This window comes from Cimex lectularius, unplaced genomic scaffold (genome assembly GCF_000648675.2).
Source record: "Cimex lectularius strain Harlan isolate CLEC.00 unplaced genomic scaffold, Clec_2.1 scaffold243, whole genome shotgun sequence".
In the NCBI taxonomy this organism is placed as follows: Eukaryota; Metazoa; Arthropoda; class Insecta; order Hemiptera; family Cimicidae; genus Cimex; species Cimex lectularius.
Window position 1 is genome coordinate 148658 of NW_019392791.1, and position 17765 is coordinate 166422.

The 17765-nt window shown below is 31.5% G+C and overlaps 2 protein-coding genes and 1 long non-coding RNA gene across 3 annotated transcripts; 1 reads left to right on the forward strand and 2 right to left on the reverse strand.

Annotated features, from left to right (window-relative positions):
• Positions 1-1898: 1898 nt before the first annotated feature.
• On the reverse strand, positions 1899-2990 carry LOC112127263. Its single transcript, XR_002910484.1, has 2 exons — positions 2252-2990; positions 1899-2191 (listed from the first exon to the last, which is right to left on the reverse strand). It is a non-coding gene; the product is annotated as an uncharacterized LOC112127263 (long non-coding RNA).
• A 636-nt stretch (positions 2991-3626) lies between these two features.
• On the reverse strand, positions 3627-7290 carry LOC106670974. The gene is made up of 2 exons (XM_014401691.2): positions 6589-7290; positions 3627-4027 (listed from the first exon to the last, which is right to left on the reverse strand). The coding sequence occupies exons 1-2, from the start codon at positions 7030-7032 to the stop codon at positions 3707-3709; spliced, it is 765 nt and encodes a 254-aa protein (XP_014257177.1). The 5' UTR covers positions 7033-7290; the 3' UTR covers positions 3627-3706.
• A 7328-nt stretch (positions 7291-14618) lies between these two features.
• LOC106670942 (cytosol aminopeptidase-like) lies at positions 14619-17755 on the forward strand. The gene is made up of 11 exons (XM_014401628.1): positions 14619-14888; positions 15283-15398; positions 15651-15831; positions 15898-16046; positions 16112-16214; positions 16272-16452; positions 16518-16664; positions 16726-16917; positions 16985-17134; positions 17366-17439; positions 17499-17755. The coding sequence occupies exons 1-11, from the start codon at positions 14787-14789 to the stop codon at positions 17670-17672; spliced, it is 1569 nt and encodes a 522-aa protein (XP_014257114.1). The 5' UTR covers positions 14619-14786; the 3' UTR covers positions 17673-17755.
• Positions 17756-17765: the final 10 nt, after the last annotated feature.

Consider the following 17765-nt stretch of genomic DNA (forward strand, 5'->3'; position numbering starts at 1 on the left):
TGCTATTTATTTATTGTTTAAGTTTATATTTAAGCTGCCATATTAGTTAAGCCCAGTCACCTTGTTATAGCATATTTTTTCTATATTTTTAATTTTTGTGAAGTCAGTTTTAATTTTAATTAGTTATTGACCTTTATCTCACTCGCTTCAAATTATTTTACACATTTTTAGTTTCAAAAAGATGCTTTCAAGACTAGAAATAAAAGTGAAGCTTTACTTCTTTTTAAAAAGTTTTCTAAAATGAAAATTAATAACTGTAATCAGAGTAAGTACAAATAATTTTTTAGAGTAGGAAAAGATGTGTATATTTTATAGTTGATATTTTATTTTCTTGCCAGCCTTCAAACTGTAAAAATGTATTCTGTCTAAAATATATTTTACTTCTGTTGTATATAAGTAATAACAAATTATTTTTTAGATGAAAACTAAAAGGTTATACTTACCTTTTTAAACATGTTGACCTAATAATGATAATAATAAACATTAAATAAAAGTTTCTACAATTTTTATAATATTGTCTTAATTATCCCAACTAGTAAAAAAAAGTTTCAGTTAATTAATTTACTAATAAAAAACAAATCGCTAATGAATTCACGTTTTTAAAAAATCAATTATTGGCATATTTTAACACTATGACCGTAGTAGCCGAGTGGTTAGTGTGATAGACTCTTGGCTCGTTAGACCCTGCAGTCGTGGGTTTGATAGCCACTTCCATGCCTGGCTCTTTATTTCATGATATCCTTCCTCCAATAACATTGAAACAATCATCTATGTAATCCAGCCATTAAAAAACAAACCCCTTTACTGTATTCAAACATTTTGAAAAAAAAAAAAAAATACTGCCCACGTAGTATGCTCAAAATTGTTTAACATTTTTTAATGATAATGAGGTACATATGAAATTTCAGTGATAATACCAAATTGTTGGAAATATAATTTAATAGCCCTCCGACACTGATGAGTGTGTTTAATTTATTAAGCTTGATTGTTCTAGTTGGGCTTCGTTCTTTTTAATTTTTGAAATGTTTTTTTGGGTGTAAATGATGCACTTATGAGTTTTTTTAGCATTGAATGTTGGGGGGGGGGTGTATGTATTAATATTGTTTGTAGACAAGCTTGGTGGTTTAAGTCAGTTTTTTTTTTTAATGCACTGAGTTTTTTTAGCATTGAATGTTTGGGGGATTAAGTGGGGTGGTTAAGTCAGTTTTTTAAAATTGTTCTAGTTGATCTTCGTTTATTTATTTATTTTTTTAATTTTTGAAATGTTTTTAATGGTGTCAATGATGTTTGTGAGTTATTGCTAATTTATGTAAGTTATATATAAGCATGTTTGGAGGGTTATATATATATTAATAATGTTTGTAGATGTGTTTGGTGGTTTAATTCAGTTTTTTTTTAAATTGTTCTAGTTTGTCTTTATGGTTTTCAGTCCTTACCCTTTTTAATTTGTGTAATGTTTTAAATGGTGGGAATGGTGTTAGTGAGTTACAGTTAATTTGTGTATTTATGCATTTTTTAGTATTGAATGTATTATATTTATATATTTCTAAGTTTTCAAGTATGGTAATTTTCTGTCATTTTTGGATGTTGTGTAATAGTTTCATACTTGTTTGTATTGTTGATGGTTCGTGGTTATTTTCTATCAGGTAAGCTGCATAATTTGATTTTTTGTCGTTGTCCCTAAAGATTTTATATGTTCTTTGTATCAGTCTTTTAATTTTCGTCCAGTCTGTCCAATGTATTTGTTTCCGCATTCACATGTTAGTGCTTAAATTGTGTTATGTTCTAGTTGGTCTTGTCAATGTTTTGTCTTAGCAATTTTCCTATTGTTAGTTAACTAACTTATTCAACAAATTATGCATAAAAACCACAATCACAATAGGAAAATTACTACACCATAGGAAGAAATCTGTTTATTTTTTGCTATTAATTAAAAACAAAAGAAACATTGTAAAACATGGTGTAAACATTTGATTGTTGCAAAGAAATAGGAACTCATCTACTTATTGAGCCTCCCCCACCCACACACACTCCGAAGTAGACAAGTGTGCATGTAGAAAGAATCAAATTTCAATCCAATCTAGGTTACCTGTGCAGTTTCACTGGAAGTAGTTGGCACTCAAGTTCCAGTTTATCTCTCTACAGGTAAACCTCTCTCAAATGCCAGCCCTACATGAACTGCAATTGACTACTAAAACAAAATATAATTCTATCAATTCTTAATTTGAAACAATAACAACAAATGCAGAACCTTTGAAGAGGCAGTCCTTTACATTGGCAAATAGGAAGATCATGTTATTATTTGAATATTTCTTTACATTCAGAAGCAAAAGCTTTTTATAATGGAAGAAATAAAATTCCTGAGCATCCAAACAATACTCTTGAGCTTGCTCTTTCAGACTACCACCTGTAATCATAAAAATGCCTAGATGACCATTTAAGGAGTCATTTGGCCTCTATAATCATTTAAACACAATTGCCACGCTTTAAATTCCAAAATTTTTTTCATATAGATTAATTGAAATACAAATTTACATATCTTTTAAAATAATAATAATTACATTTTTTTTGCTGTTTATATTATGATTTTTTCATTTGTGTTGTAGGTTGAACAATATATATGTAATAAAGAGCATTAATAAAGAAAATTCCGTGCTGCAGTATATTGTTCAATAACCTACAATATAAATAAGAATAAGTAAATATTTTTATTTATATTGTATTTAAACCAGACCGCATCTCACGATTTCTGAATAATTAATAAATAAGAAAAATGAATTAATTGATCTGAAATTATAGCCTGCCAAGTAATATTAAACATAAAAAAATTTAGTCATCCATTTTCTAGTACAGATTAGATACATTCTTGGCAAATATGAGATAATTAGGAGCAAACTGGTACAACTGTAGTAAACATCATAAATTAATTATTTTTTAAAGTTATTCAGATATCGTGAGATGCGGTCGGATGTGATGTAGGTTTCAGAAAAACATTTTCTTTATCATGCCAACGTTTCGATCTTTTATTTAGATCATCTTCAGGGCTTTGTCTTCTGTGTAATTGTGCCATCCTTGCGTGTCGTGTTGAGAGTGCCCTACATCACATCCGACCGCATCTCACGATATCTGAATAACTATCGATTAACGGTCACTAATCTCTACACATTTAATTTTTAAATTTGAATTTCAACTATCATCTTTTGAAGGACTGTTTTAATTGGATTAAACAATATAGTTTTTGAAACAGTAACTTGGAACATACTTGAAATAATTGCCTAAATAATATACAAAAATATTAGTATTGGCTACTAACTGCTATTGTTGACAGTAGTAGGACTGCAATGGAGAGGTTAAGTGCAAATAATTTGTTAATTTATAACAATTTTAAATAAAAATTTAATGTGTTTTTCTTTTAAAACAACAAATTAAAACAATGTGATTGTATTTTGATTTTAAAAATAACAGAATTTGGTTAAAAAATATAAAAACACTGCATAGAAGTAATGGTTGTATGACTATTTTTATAAATGTATAAAATTACATCAAATGGTGACAAAAAATGTATACTTTCTGATGTTGTAAAAACTAGAAATATAAAATAATGGTAGAAGAAAAAAAAGAAAAAATCAGTCTTTCCCATGAGTTTATAAAATCTCTTAAGGCACATGTCAATATAATGGCAAGTAATATTTCGATTTTCAAATGACTAGTATTGTTCCTTAACCAGCAAAGGCATTTGAAGCTTGTTTATATTTTGCAAAGCATTCACAACTCTAAAGATAGATGGTAGAAGTTTGTGCGGTACATTTTTAGGTATATCTGCCAATATTGCGCAGTTTATTCTCTGCTGGATATCCTCACATCTCTTGTTGAAGGCAGATTTAAGTCTTTTTGGGTCACAAATGTCTTTTTGTGGCCTCTCTGGTAGTACAGGAACTGAAGTCTTTTTTGCTGAATAATGCTCGATATTCTTCAAGATATCAGTTTTCTCTTCATTGGAAAAAAAATTCTTCATATCTTGCTGAAACTGTAATAAAAAAATTGTTAGTTCAATCAAGAAAGAAATCTATCAATTGAATAGAAAACATTATGATAGAAAATTATCATTTCTAACAATTTGGAAGAGAAGACGATTCTAGGCATTCTGAACTTTAATAACTTTAAACTGAAATTTAACTTTAAAATGAAGTTGTACTAACACGAGCTAAAATATTTAAATTTGTAAATATTATAATTTGTTCAACAAGGTTATGAACCTGCTGCTATTATTGATCACCCAGTGAATATGGTGAAACGACAAATTCCTTTTGTCAGTCAAAACCCCCATTGGCAATAAGCAAACCAGGATTTGAATCTTGAATTTACATTTTGAATCAAATGTTTTCCTAATGAAATAGAAAACTTTATATTCTTCCATCAACTGAAATAATTTGGTGCAAGTACATCAATACACTACTTAACACATTTCTGCTCACAAACTGTACAGTTTTTAAAAAGTATGTTGGGTTTGAATTCAGGGCCATTGAGATTTGAACACGAAACCTTTTCAGCGTTGAGTCCTGTGACAGCACCTTAATCATTGCAGCTGCTACCAACATCATACATCTATGATTTGTAATCATTATTTCTATAAACATTTAAATTTAAATAAATTAATAAATAAATTTAATTAAAAAATTTAAATAAACTCAGATTGGCCACACTAGTATTTCAGGGTTCAAATCCTGGCAAAGCCCATATACTTTTAATTAATTACAGTGTGTGTAAATGTACTATAAAGTGGCTTGATCACTCATCATTGTCACCCAATAGGTCGACATCAAACCCTCCTTATTACTTTATACAAATTTTTAGTTTTGGGTGTATTCTCCTCACATGTCTATCTATCTATCTATCTATACATACATACACACATACATCACACACACACACGCACACACGCACGCACGCACGCACGCACGCACGCACGCACGCACGCACGCACGCACGCACACACACACACACACACACACACATTTTAATTTTTTTTGTAGTAATTTATTTACAGACTTATAAAATTAACTTTTAAAGTCAGATTAACTTTATATATTAATTAGCTTTTTTAATCTTTTAACACTTTCGAATTGGGTGTTTCCCTGGCATACATGCATTTTCTAATTAATAAGAAACTAAATTAAATGTGTTCATTGTTCCTACGAACTTCTAAGCAAAACATATAGTATATAATTGTCCATATTTTGTATATCTTTTACTGTATCTGTGGGTCCTCAGAAATCTTCAGATAATATGTAGCGGTCTATTTCAGTACACATTTATTAATATCTATACAATTTTTTGTTAAATAATTAATCGATAAGAGATTTGAACTGGAGAAGTCCTCAAGGTGGGTTAACCACCAGGAAAATATAACGTAAATTAAAATCTTTTCTAATTCTGTATTAATGTTCACTGTGGCATATTCCATAAAAGAAAAATGCACTTTTTAAAATTTATTTTCCAATGGTGGTCCATTTTTTGGGTAAGACCTCACACACACAAAGGACATGTTTTCTACAAATAGGCAACTAGATATTGATCTGGCTCGTACAAGTCAGGACATTTCACCAACAGTCAACAAAACTTGAACTTGATTCTTAATACTCCAGTTTCAAATTGTTTTATTTAGTTAGTTATCTGTTTATTATTATTTCCAATTGTTATGCTAAGACGGTTGAGAAGAAAAATTAGTGTCACGAGTGGGACTTATACCCACTACCTTCCGCTCACAATAGGGCAATGATCTCTCGTGACCTCGATCCCCCGAGACGCAACATCTCCTCTCATCCGGCTATTATTTATATTTTCCCTTTACCGCCAATATTCAATCCTCATAGCATAATTGGTTGCATTATGATGTGTGATTAGCAATGGGGAATTTTGATATTTAATTAGTTACCTGTTTTATTATTCCAATTGTCATGCAATGTCTCGGGGGATCGAGATCACCGATTCTCCTAAAATGGCAAAAAGAGGTAAAATGCAAAAGGTTGTAGGTTGAGATGGGGAGTTGGTGTCCGAGTGGATCAAAGTCACGATAGCTCAAGTGGTTTGAGCAGCGGCGTATTGAACCAAAGGTTGTGGGTTCGAATCCCGCTCATGTCACTAACTTTTTCATCATAACACAGACCTTACATAAAAAGAAAATTAATTGAAATAATTAATACGGTCAATTGGACCAATAAACATAAATGGATTAATATAAAAAGTAAAGAAGTAATCACTTCACTAACAGCTTGCTATGGTCATTTTCATAAGACACTTAGAATTGAATCCGGATTACACGATGTTTGAAAAATGGCAAAACAGAGTAAAATGCGAAAGGTTGTAGGTTGTCTGTTGAGATGGGGAGTTGGCGTCTGAATGGATCAGTCACGATAGCTCAATTGGTTAGAGCAGCGGCGTATTGAGCCGAAGGTTGTGGGTCCCATTTGTGACCCTAATTTTTCTTCTCAACCTTCTTTGCATAAAAATTGGAAATTATGTTTTGTTTTATAGTGTCAGATTTTATTTTAAAATTTGTATCAATGCTAAAAATGATTGGTGACTTACAAGATCTTCATATTTTTGAGACATAATTCTGGTCAAGTTGTCCTCTTTTTTGATTTGCGTTTTCCTCGTCTGTATATAATTGTTGACCAGGCAAATGCCGTTCATCATTTCCTCAGTGGCTCCTTCTCGTTTGACCTGCTGTAGCTTCGTCGTTTCCTCGTCGTCTTCTTGGCCTTCCTCCAGCGTGACGACCCTGTCTAAAAGCTCGTCGATGCCTTTGTACTCGATTTGTTTATTTTTAACGGAGAGTTTGAGCTTTTTAGGCTCGTAGCCGGCCTTAAGCACGTGTTGACCCTTGGGTTTCAGCGTTTTCTTGTTGACCCTTTGAGCAGGCTCGTCGAAACTTCCCAACACGTCGCAATGTCCCTCGAGAAACGTTTTCTCTTTTGACAATTCCAAGTCAATTTCATATAAAACATCGCCCACCGTCGGTAAAATGTCCATCTTCCAAGACTGCCGATACGCCTAACCGCTAAATTAGACACTACACTTCCGCATTATCCAGGATGGCATACCTTTTCCTTAAAATCATATCTATTTTTTAAACATTAAAAATATTACATAACTAGCACATTGACTCATTTAAAAAAGTAAAGTTTTTAGATTAAACCGAGAACTGCTGTTTCTGGGTTAACTTGAAATCTTGAATAGTTAATCGACACTATCATCAACTTATCAATAAAAATGATAAAAAAAACTTCCATGTCAGTGAAAGTGTCAATACGTTTGTAGTTTGTACTACAGTATAAACATAAACAAGATGCAGAAGAAAGGACAAAACAAAGGCTTTTTGTTTCTTGATTCTTTATTATCCGAGGTTTATCGATACTCAAAAAATAACTTAACTCAGTAAAATACTGAGTTTTGCCAAAAATATAATAGTGTCTTCTGAAAATTCTCGTTAAGCCAAAATCAACATGATAACGGCAATATAAAATAATTAACTTTTTATTTTTCTATTTACAAATATATTACATATATTTTTTATTGATGTTTATAAAAATTCTGGAATTCTATATCAACTATATTAACAATGTTATTGGTAACATCTACATTTCCAGAAAACGTGATCTCATAGACATTCGTAGCCATTTCCCATGCAACATGGGTTTAGTTGACAATAATCAAAACTTACCATAAACATTATATTTTATTCAGTTATTAGTTTGTACAGGTGGCATGAAGGCCTTCTGTGCAAACTAAAGCGCATCCTACAAAAAACACTACCTAATCCTTCGTTCCTACCTAACCAATGATTCTTCTGAGCCCGCCAAGAAACATCCTTTTAGTGACTGGGAGTTGTGGTGGCTCTGACAAGGGCCAGTGTTGTGAAGTGTAGTCGATGGAGGAGGCCGGGACCATGTGTGCCGCTGGCTGTGGTCAGACATTGTGAGTCGTTACACCCAGCAGCAGAATAAGGGACTCGGGTAGCAGGTGGCCGGTAGCCAAGTCGGCTGATGCTTTGAGTGCCCTTGCTGTTGAGCTGATGTAGTTGACTTGTCCAGGTAGATACTAGATAGTAAAAGCGAGTACAGGAGTCTTCCTTGCTGTATTAGTGAATGAGAGACCTCGTCGTGTTGACGAATCTAACATCAGCAGGGCATCCCCCTGATTATGTGTGGAATTACTCCACTCTGATTGGCTGAAGAGTAGAGAGTGAGGCCATTCCTGAAATGGTGGTGACACCTTGTGGGTAGTAACTGCAGGTGATCACTACAAGCCTACTCTGACTATTGTCCTCTGGGGATGGGAGTACCTCAAGGCAGTGTTCTTGGACTAATCCTTTGCCAGACTGCAAATATCCCAACTTCACCCTCCACCATCCTTTGCCGATGACACAGCTGTGCTATCCTCTCATCCCCAACCAATAACTGCTTTTGTAAAGGCACATGATCTTAAAATAACCAAATGGAGCAGCTGGTGGCTTATGAGCTTAATGAAAGCAAACATGTATCATTCTCCCTTCGAAGGACTCCATAATATTGCTCAATAATAGTCCCATAATAATGAATATACAATAATACTATCACAATTCCATATGTGGTGCATTTTCAATACTTTTGTACATAAGTTTGAAGGCAAATTAAAAATAATTAAAATATGTACAAAATTTAAACTAGTCAACTACATTAATAATGTTATAGGTAACATCTCTGCAATTCCAGAAAACAGAATGTGATCTCATAGACATTCGTAGCCATTTTCCTTGCAACATGGGTGTTTAGTTGACAATAATCAAAAACTTATCATAAACTATCATGTCAATGTCTTTCCCATTCAATTTGGACTGCTTAAACTTGCTGGTTAGGTCTGTCAGATGTTTCAGCTTTTTGTAATGTTCAGTATGGAGTCAGATGGAAAAAATGCCAAAATGCATCTGACAAGTCAAACTACAAGGATATGCAGACCAAAATGCTTGGTAATGACCAAATTACAGGTTCATCACCCCTCACAACATATGAAAAAAGTCACAATTCATCATAAACTATTATATAAAATAAAATGATTTTATTATGTTATAAAAAAACAGGCACTTATTTTGTTGTTTATTTCAACTTTTAAGCACGTACTTTTAACGTTACATTAATTAACATACTTTAATCCAAATAAATCTAAATCAAATTAAATGAGATCAGAAATTAATGAGTTTTTTTAATATGATGGTTAGCAAGAAAATTCATCAAAACACTGGAAAATTATCTATTAATAGATTCAAATTTAACTAACAATTTATTCTAGGACTAAATGATTTTCCAGTGTTTTGATGAATTTTCTTGCTAACCATCATAATTAAATAATGTTTATTGAAATTCATTAATTTCTGATCTCGTTTAATATGATTTACATTAAAATAAATAGGTTGTAATTGATATAATGATAAAAAAATAGGTATAGTTTGAAATAAATAACAAAATACAAGTGTTTGGTTTTATCTTTGATTATATCAGAAAATTATGTCCAGGGTTTGAAAAGACTAAGCATTATGAAACAAAAATTATATTTTTGAGAGAAAAAAATATACCAACATCATTTCTAATGTTACTCAAATGTGCCTTACAGAAATAATGCTCATTATTCAAGTATAAGCCATGATGTATAAAACAATGCCATATAAAAAAGTATGTACAAATAATTAAAATGAGGACTGGCTAAGTCGCATTATAATAAAGTGTCGTAACATTATTAGCCAAGACTTTCAATTATACATAGTATACAATAATAAAACAGGAAAAAAGTGAAAAAGAAAAAAGTGAAAAAATAATTTACATTTCAAGATGAGTCAGAATCGGTTTCAATACTGGCCTCCAAATTTTTCGTCTTTAAAATTGAAAATCTACTCTTCTCCAGGGTTTTGATTTGTTCTTCAAGAAGTGCATTTTGTCTCTTCAAATCTTCAACATCTTGATTGTGCAGAGAGTTCTTTTTCTTCATGTACTGAATGTAGTCTGCGGCTTTTTTAAGAATTTGTGCTCTGCTTGCCATCTTCTCACCTTGGAGGGCCGGTACCGATTCCTTAAGACTAATGAAACTATCTTTGATATGATCCCTTCGTTTTCGCTCCAGGGCGTTGTGGTGTGCCCTCTTATCAACATCATCATCACTCATACTTGTTTTTTTAATTGAGATGTAAGAGATTCGAGGGCGTTGGTGTAGGGAATGCCCCAATATTCAAACCTTAAAAAACAAAAAATCCAATTAAAACACAAAAATTATATGTATGTACTATTATAATAATGCATCTTAAATATCTAATTCTTATCAACACACAAAAATTAAACTAAATATTAACAGTATTAACCGTTTAATTAAAATGAACATGTAGAATACATAACAAATATGAATATGCACTTTTTCTTAAATTTCTTAATTTCATTTTACTTTATTACTGATTTTCTCAATAATAAAATCAGTAAGATCAGTCTTCATACAAAAATCAAACATTGGAGATTAAGAAAAATAAATAAAACTTTTGTAGTATTGCACTTTTTTGTCACTTAACAAATAAATTGTACTCCACAGAAAAATAATTACCAAAGAACTTTCAATTTTTTTAACACTGGACTAATAAAATTGAGCTTTAAACACAATTAGGTTAGCTGTATGTGTAAAGCGTGATGGAGGATTATCGAGTACTCCATTACCCTAATTGAATGAATGGTTAAATAGGAGTGAATATATCTAAAGGTGGCTCCAGGTAAGCTGTATTCGTCAAATCGTAATTGCTGCCGAACATTAGCAAAGTCTCTAAATACTTGTCTTGGCATTCTTATGTATACACATATGTGAGGTTCATATAACTAGCCAGTTTGTGCGGAAACAGCGAATACGTATTTGCCAAGTGCCATGCGAGTCCTCAACTTACTAGCAATCGTGATGGACAACAATGAAAGTTGGGGTTACTGGTTTGTGTAGTGGCAACAAACTCAGGAACACCTGCCCCGTCTTACTTTTTAAAAGCGTTTCCATGCACCAAAATTCTAGTTCTGATTTGTGTGTTCAGAAGCATTCCAAATTGTTGGTTCAGCTTGGTACAGATTGAGGAGCTCCAAGACTGTTATGTTGGGTCAATCAATTCCTAACTAACAGAAACAACCTATGGTGCTTTTTCATTACCTCTATATAGTTAGGAATTGTTTATTATTGAAAAATAAAAAGAAGTGCTGATTAGTGATTACAGTTGATATCCGTACAGTTGAAGAAAGTACTGAGTTCAGCTATTTCACGAATATTTGAGTACTTTGAAGCGCATAAGGAAACCGACAATTTGGCAAGCATCAAATAGAGCACCACTAGTCAGGATTTGGCGAGCTTTTGCTCGACATTCGGAAAATCCCACATGTTTAGAACCACCTTAAGAACGAACATGAGCTATGAGTACGACCTAGCTGTTGACAGCATCCCCCCTTGAAACCGTCCTCGGTGGCTGGTTGGATAAGAGACTGAGGTCTGCCCCTTCTAAAACCTTCTATACGAAACATGCAAATATGGGATCATTGTAAGCCTGAACGACAGGCAAGGTTATCTTTTATTAGAGCTCAACCCACCAAATGATTATTTTATAAATGTATTAACAAATTCCACGTTAAATGATTTAAAAGGAAATGAAAGTCATTAAAGTAAAACTTAATATGATAGGTTTATTTGGGAGTAAAAATTTAACCAGTTTTTATAAATTCAATAATTGAAAAAGGATCAATCAAACTCACTCGATCATAACAATTTTTTAATTATTTTTTTACATCGTATTCGTAATGTTAAATTATTATTAAACTGATATAAGATAATTTTGAACTGTTAACTTTACTTTTATTGAATTATATTGCAAAAATATAATACAGGGCGAAAAAAATTTTTCTTCGTTCAATCCATATTATTTCAGGGGTAAATTTAGGTCATCTACAATTTAACTCTAAAATTTTACAAGGCAAAATTTAATGACGATAATTTTTGACGTTTATTCTTCTATGTTGATATCCAATATTCGGATTTGTCATGGCTTGAATTACATTGAATAAACTAAATTAGAATTGTCAGAGGGGATTCACACAGGTTAATTCTTTTTTGAATTATTATGTACTTTGACTTTGGGAAGGCGAAGAAAAAGATCAGAAATATTTCAAAAAGAGTTGCAAAACAAAGTATTTTCACACTTTCTCTCGCTTATTCCACCCTAAATTATATAGTTTTTATTGGTCGACTTTTTAATTTAATTCAACCTCCCGAGTTCCGAGTGAAAAACACTTAAAAAGAGTTGTAATAAAGATCGTCCAGTATTGAACAGAAAGGTATTTTAACAACATTTACACCACTTACCGGAATGTAACACCTTCTGATTCACTGTAAATTCACAGTTAAAAAAGGGCAAATTTTATTTTTAGGCTCTCAACCTATTCCAGAATGTTTATAATCGCCAGACCTGGAAACCAGCTAAAATGACTGACCTGCTAAGTTCCTTTAATCGATACTGGTACGTCCGATAGTACTAAGTCTAGTCGATTTGTTTCTTACCATATCTTACAATTTTGAAATCGATACGTATGGCTGGCTAATAGATATCGACAGAAAGCCGAGGGTATCAATTAGGTCATGTATATTGACAATTTCTATATTTTTTAAAATGTTCCTATTGAAATTGGTACGGTGATTCTCTTTATGATTTATTCTTAAAATGATCACGAATGAACCATGTTCACTTAATACTTCTTTTGAATTTATTAATGACTTATATGGTTTTCATGGGTTATTATTTAATTTGTTTAGAAGCTACCAATATGTAAAAATTTGAGATATAGAGTCTCTAATCCGCACTAATTGTTGTAGGAGAGTATTCGGATTACTAAAAAATGAGGTTGTTAAAAATTTCATTAAAAAAATTCATACATTGCCAATTTTTCTTTAAAAAATCAGTTTAAAAAATTATTTTATTTCTTTATTGTTTATTTCTTTTTTTAACTCATTTTTATTTTTTAAGCAGTAGGTGTATTATACATAGCACAAGAAAAATGTAGAATGATCTAACATTTCATTTGAGGGATAGTTAGGGATGGTTAAAAAAAAACGATGGAATGCAGAAAACCCCTAAAAATTCGAAAAAAAATTTATTGTCTTTTTCGATGTAAAAGGCTCGTAGGCACGTTTTTTTACGTATTTTTCAAGAAAAACGCAAAAAAAACCCAAAAAATATCAGTTTTTTCATTACCAGATGTTACCAGAATTCTTTTTCTAAATCCTTTACTGTCAGCTTGAAACAAGAAGAAAACATACTGTCAAAATTATTTCTTGTTAACTTTTTTGACTCTTCACACCTCATCCTTCTACATTTTCGAGTCCCTATACTCACACTAGTTTATCTAATATCTCTGACATTCCTTACTCTAAAACAACATACTTATCTCCAAAATCAACCACTACATAAGATCATGAAACTAGTCATTCTCTTGCTTCCTGACAATTGTTTATTCTGTATCAATTTTGCAGGATTCTTTCAAGATTTAACTACTCCTCCTGTACACAATTCCTTATCTCTCTACTTTCCCTAATTCCAATCAATTATTGTCTAAATTATTCAATTGTTTTATTTTTTAATCAATAGTACTTTTCTTATGTCCTGTAATTTTTGACTATCTCTTTTTATTTGTAGTATCTTAACTATGATATTTTTCGTGTTTTTATTTTATTGTAATGTAAATATTATAATTTTATGTAATATACTAGATGAATGTGTACTTAAATATATATCTTCATTTTGTAAAGAGTCTCTTGTCCACAAAGCAAGTAAATAGTTTATGGTTTCTTAGGGTCTGTACTATGATTTAATTGACTTTGTTAAAATAAGTAGTATACTATAGAAAAAACTTATGTAAAAAGCATTTGCATATAAATATAATTGTAATTGTGTAATTATAAATTAATGAACTCCTTTATTTAAGCTTTGTTTAACTTTGGAATTTGAATCGTGCTCAGAGAATTACTGTTAATAAATTTAATGTTACAAATGGTTACACTACCAATGAACTTGCGAGATCAATATTGTATTTTTATGCATACATTGATTCCGATAAGAACAAAAACAATTACAATATAAAAAACAAACAAATAAAACAACACATTTAAAGTACATTTACATTTGAGAACGAAAAACAGACAATCCAACAAAAAAAAGTTCTCAAAAAAAGATAAATAAATATGTACATGTCAAAATACCATAATTAAATGTTGAGGACAATATACAATTTTTAAGATTGCTTTATTATTATAAATTAGTTTGTGTGAATTTAGTTTGTTATTTATTTATTTATGTATTTTGTTTCAATAAAGTCTAGTTTTAATTTTAGGAAAAACAGTGGGTTGAGCAAAAGAAATTTCTTAGTTTTTTTTAATGTATCATTTCCTAATTGTTAAAATAACATTTCAAATTTAATTTTATTTTACAATTTTTGCATCATAATTCTACAAAAGTAACAAATGTTTATAGCAGATTAATAATAAAGCTAAAAATAAATGTTAGCAAATTTTAAAATGAAAATAATTTCTTACACATGTTTTGGAATTCTTTTTTTTAATTATAAATCTCATGTGACATAAATAACCAGACACATTAGTTAATTGAATGACACTACTCAAAATTTTTGTTTCTGGCACACACTAAAATTTAAGTTACACATTTTTTTCAAGAGCCCTGGGCAAAATTTCAAGTAATGATGTCCAAAATGGGCCTAAAATTCCTAAGGTTCAAGCCCATGACCGCCATTCGCCGTTGGCAAAATACAGATGCGTACTGCGGTGAGGGTAATACAAAGGTAATTTCAGTTATACTAGATTCATCTAGCTTTTAATGTCTTAAAAAATAAAAAAATAATTATGGCATCTATCTTTTAAAAAATTGTGACAAAATTGTCAGTATTTGGTTAAAAATTAAATGAATTTTGCTTTATAAGTCTTTTCCAACTTATAAGCAAATTAAAACAATGAACCCTTTCTTTGTTTTTCATTTTTTTCCAATGAAGGTCTCTTCTAACTTTCTTTACACAATCTAATGTTAAAAAAATGTTTTAAAAAGTTTAATGAAAATAATTTAAATGATTTAATTTTTTTGTCTATTATTACAAACCACCTCTTTTCAATTTTTCTCTTTACAAATTTTTAACCTTAAATTTAAAAAAAACTTTGTATACAAGTTTCTTGTAATTACAGAAAGGTCTTGTCCTTGGTGTATATGAAGGATGCAAAGCCGGAGAATACAAATTCACACCAACAGGATCAAAATTTGATGAGGAAGTGGGTGGAAAGGTTTCTGAACTTGTGAAAGGGTAATTGTTACATTTAGTACAATCCATTATATTTAGAGGTCATAATTGACCATATTAATTACTTCAATTAATTATTCTTTTTATCTAAGGTCTTGGTTGAGATGAAAAGAATAATTAATTGATATAGTACAATTATGAAATAATCTGCCAGTTAGTAAGAATCTATTCTTAATGATGCAGGGAACATTTAGAAATTTTTTTATCAAATAGACTATTTTAAGTAAATCTTGTCTTATCTAAAATTGTATCTAGGACTGACATGTCCGTTGGGAAGACCAGAGTGTTCCACAATCTTGGTAGTGAATTCTATGCTGTAGCTTTGGCTGGATTGGGGCAAGAGGGCCTCTCTTATAATGAAAATGAAACATTGGATGAATGCAAAGAAAACATCCGTATTGCAGCAGGTCTTGGCTCGATGGCCCTTAATAAAAATGTAAAACTGAAATAGCTCTAATATATGTCAATAGATTAAGTTTTGAGTAATGATTTATTTCTGTAGGGAGTGGCTAAAATATTTGTAGAAGGATTCACAAATACCGAGGCCGCTGCTGAGGGTTCAACATTAGCAGTCTGGAAATATCAGGAGTTAAAACATTCTGAAAATCGATCACAGGAATCAACTGTCGATCTTTATGATGATCCTGATGTGTAATAATACAATTTTTTCTTAAAAACATTATTATTTTACTGAAGATGTTTCATATTTGTTTTAGGGAAAGCTGGGCAAGAGGTAAAATAAAATCAGAATCACAGAATATAGCGCGTAAGCTTGAGGAGACACCTGCAAATATAATGACACCAATGAAATTTGCGCAGGTAAAATTAAGTACTATATTATTGTATTACATGAATCTGACATATTGCACTATTTAGTCTGCTATTGAAATTTTATGCCCCTGTGGAGTTCAAGTTGATATCAGAGATAGAGATTGGATCATGGAAAAAGGAATGACTGCTTTCCTTGCAATGGCTAGAAGTTCTTGCGATCCGCCTTTATTTCTTGAAATATCTTACTGTGGAGGTAGTGAAGAGGATAAACCAGTAGTACTTGTTGGTAAGTGATTTTCTCTGAGCGAGTACATAAAAGCAGAGAATGCTTTTACAAATGTAATTTCTTAGGCAAGGGAGTCACCTTCGACAGTGGCGGTTTGTGCCTTCACCCATGCAGACTTATGAATGAATACAAAGCTGACATGGCAGGAGCTGCAGTCATCGTCGGTACGATGAAAGCTCTCGCACTTCTTGGCCTCCCGATTAACGTCACAGGTCTTTCAAAAGAATTTAATTTGCCATCGATACATTTCATATTACAAATGGATAATTACAGGTTTAATACCGTTAATGGAAAATATGCCTGGTGGCATGGCCATGAAGCCAGGAGATGTCGTTGCCGGCTTGGGCAAAAAGACAATGAGAATCGAAAACCCCTCACACGATGGCAGAATCATTTTAAGCGATGCTCTTGCCTTCTCAACAATTTATAAGCCTTGCCTCGTCATCAGCATTGCCACCTCTACCCGTAAATTTCATGACATAAACATTTTGCTACACAATTCTGTTTAACATATTTATTTTAAACATTACAGAAGGGATAAGGGAGGCATTAGGATCTTCAGCGAGTGGCTCCTTTACCACATCAGAAGTAGTATGGAAAGAAATGAGAAAAGCTGGAGCTGTTACTGGTGACAGAGTTTGGAGAATGCCGGCATGGAAAGTTTTCACTGACAAAGTCACAAGTAATGTTTTTATATTTTGCAAAAAAATAATAAATTAAAATAAGTATTAGGAGAGGTGAACCCGTAGAATAATACTGTTAATTTAGTTTAATTTCTACCTAAAAATCAATATTTAATTTGAGAATGATTTATTTTATGAACAATAATCAAACTGCACTTTACATTAATTACAATTAGTGTTATATTTCAGATCATCAATTAAAGGAAATTAATTTAATATTTATCTTCCAGATTTTGAATCTGTCGATGTAGATAATGTTGGTAAATTTTATGGAAGTCCAAGTAAAAATGCTGCTTTCCTTTTGGTACGAATGAAATATTTATATGTTATTGTATAAGATGAATAATTATTTGCAATCTGCAGGAATTTGCACCACCTGTTGATTACATGCACATGGACATCTTTGGAACTGGGATGAGAAGTTATGGAATACCAGCTTACTTGAAAGAGGGACACATGACTGGCAGGCCGACAAGGACAGTAGTGCAGTTCCTGAACCAAATGGCATGTCCTATGGACAAGGTTACTGAATGTTAAGACTAACACGAAGACATTGTTTCATATTTGTATTAATGAGTCACAAAAATTTAAATAAATAATGTTGTTAAAACCAGCTTAAATTTGACTTAT

Coding starts and splice junctions, on each gene's coding strand:
- LOC106670974 (XM_014401691.2), bottom strand. CDS start 7,032: ATGGACATTTTACCGACGGTGGGCGATGTTTTATATGAAATTGACTTG. Junction 4,028..6,588: donor CTCAAAAATATGAAGATCTT/GTAAGTCACCAA, acceptor TTTTTATTACAG/TTTCAGCAAGATATGAAGAA.
- LOC106670942 (XM_014401628.1), top strand. CDS start 14,787: ATGATGTCCAAAATGGGCCTAAAATTCCTAAGGTTCAAGCCCATGACC. Junction 15,399..15,650: donor GTTTCTGAACTTGTGAAAGG/GTAATTGTTACA, acceptor AATTGTATCTAG/GACTGACATGTCCGTTGGGA. Junction 17,135..17,365: donor TTTCACTGACAAAGTCACAA/GTAATGTTTTTA, acceptor TTTATCTTCCAG/ATTTTGAATCTGTCGATGTA.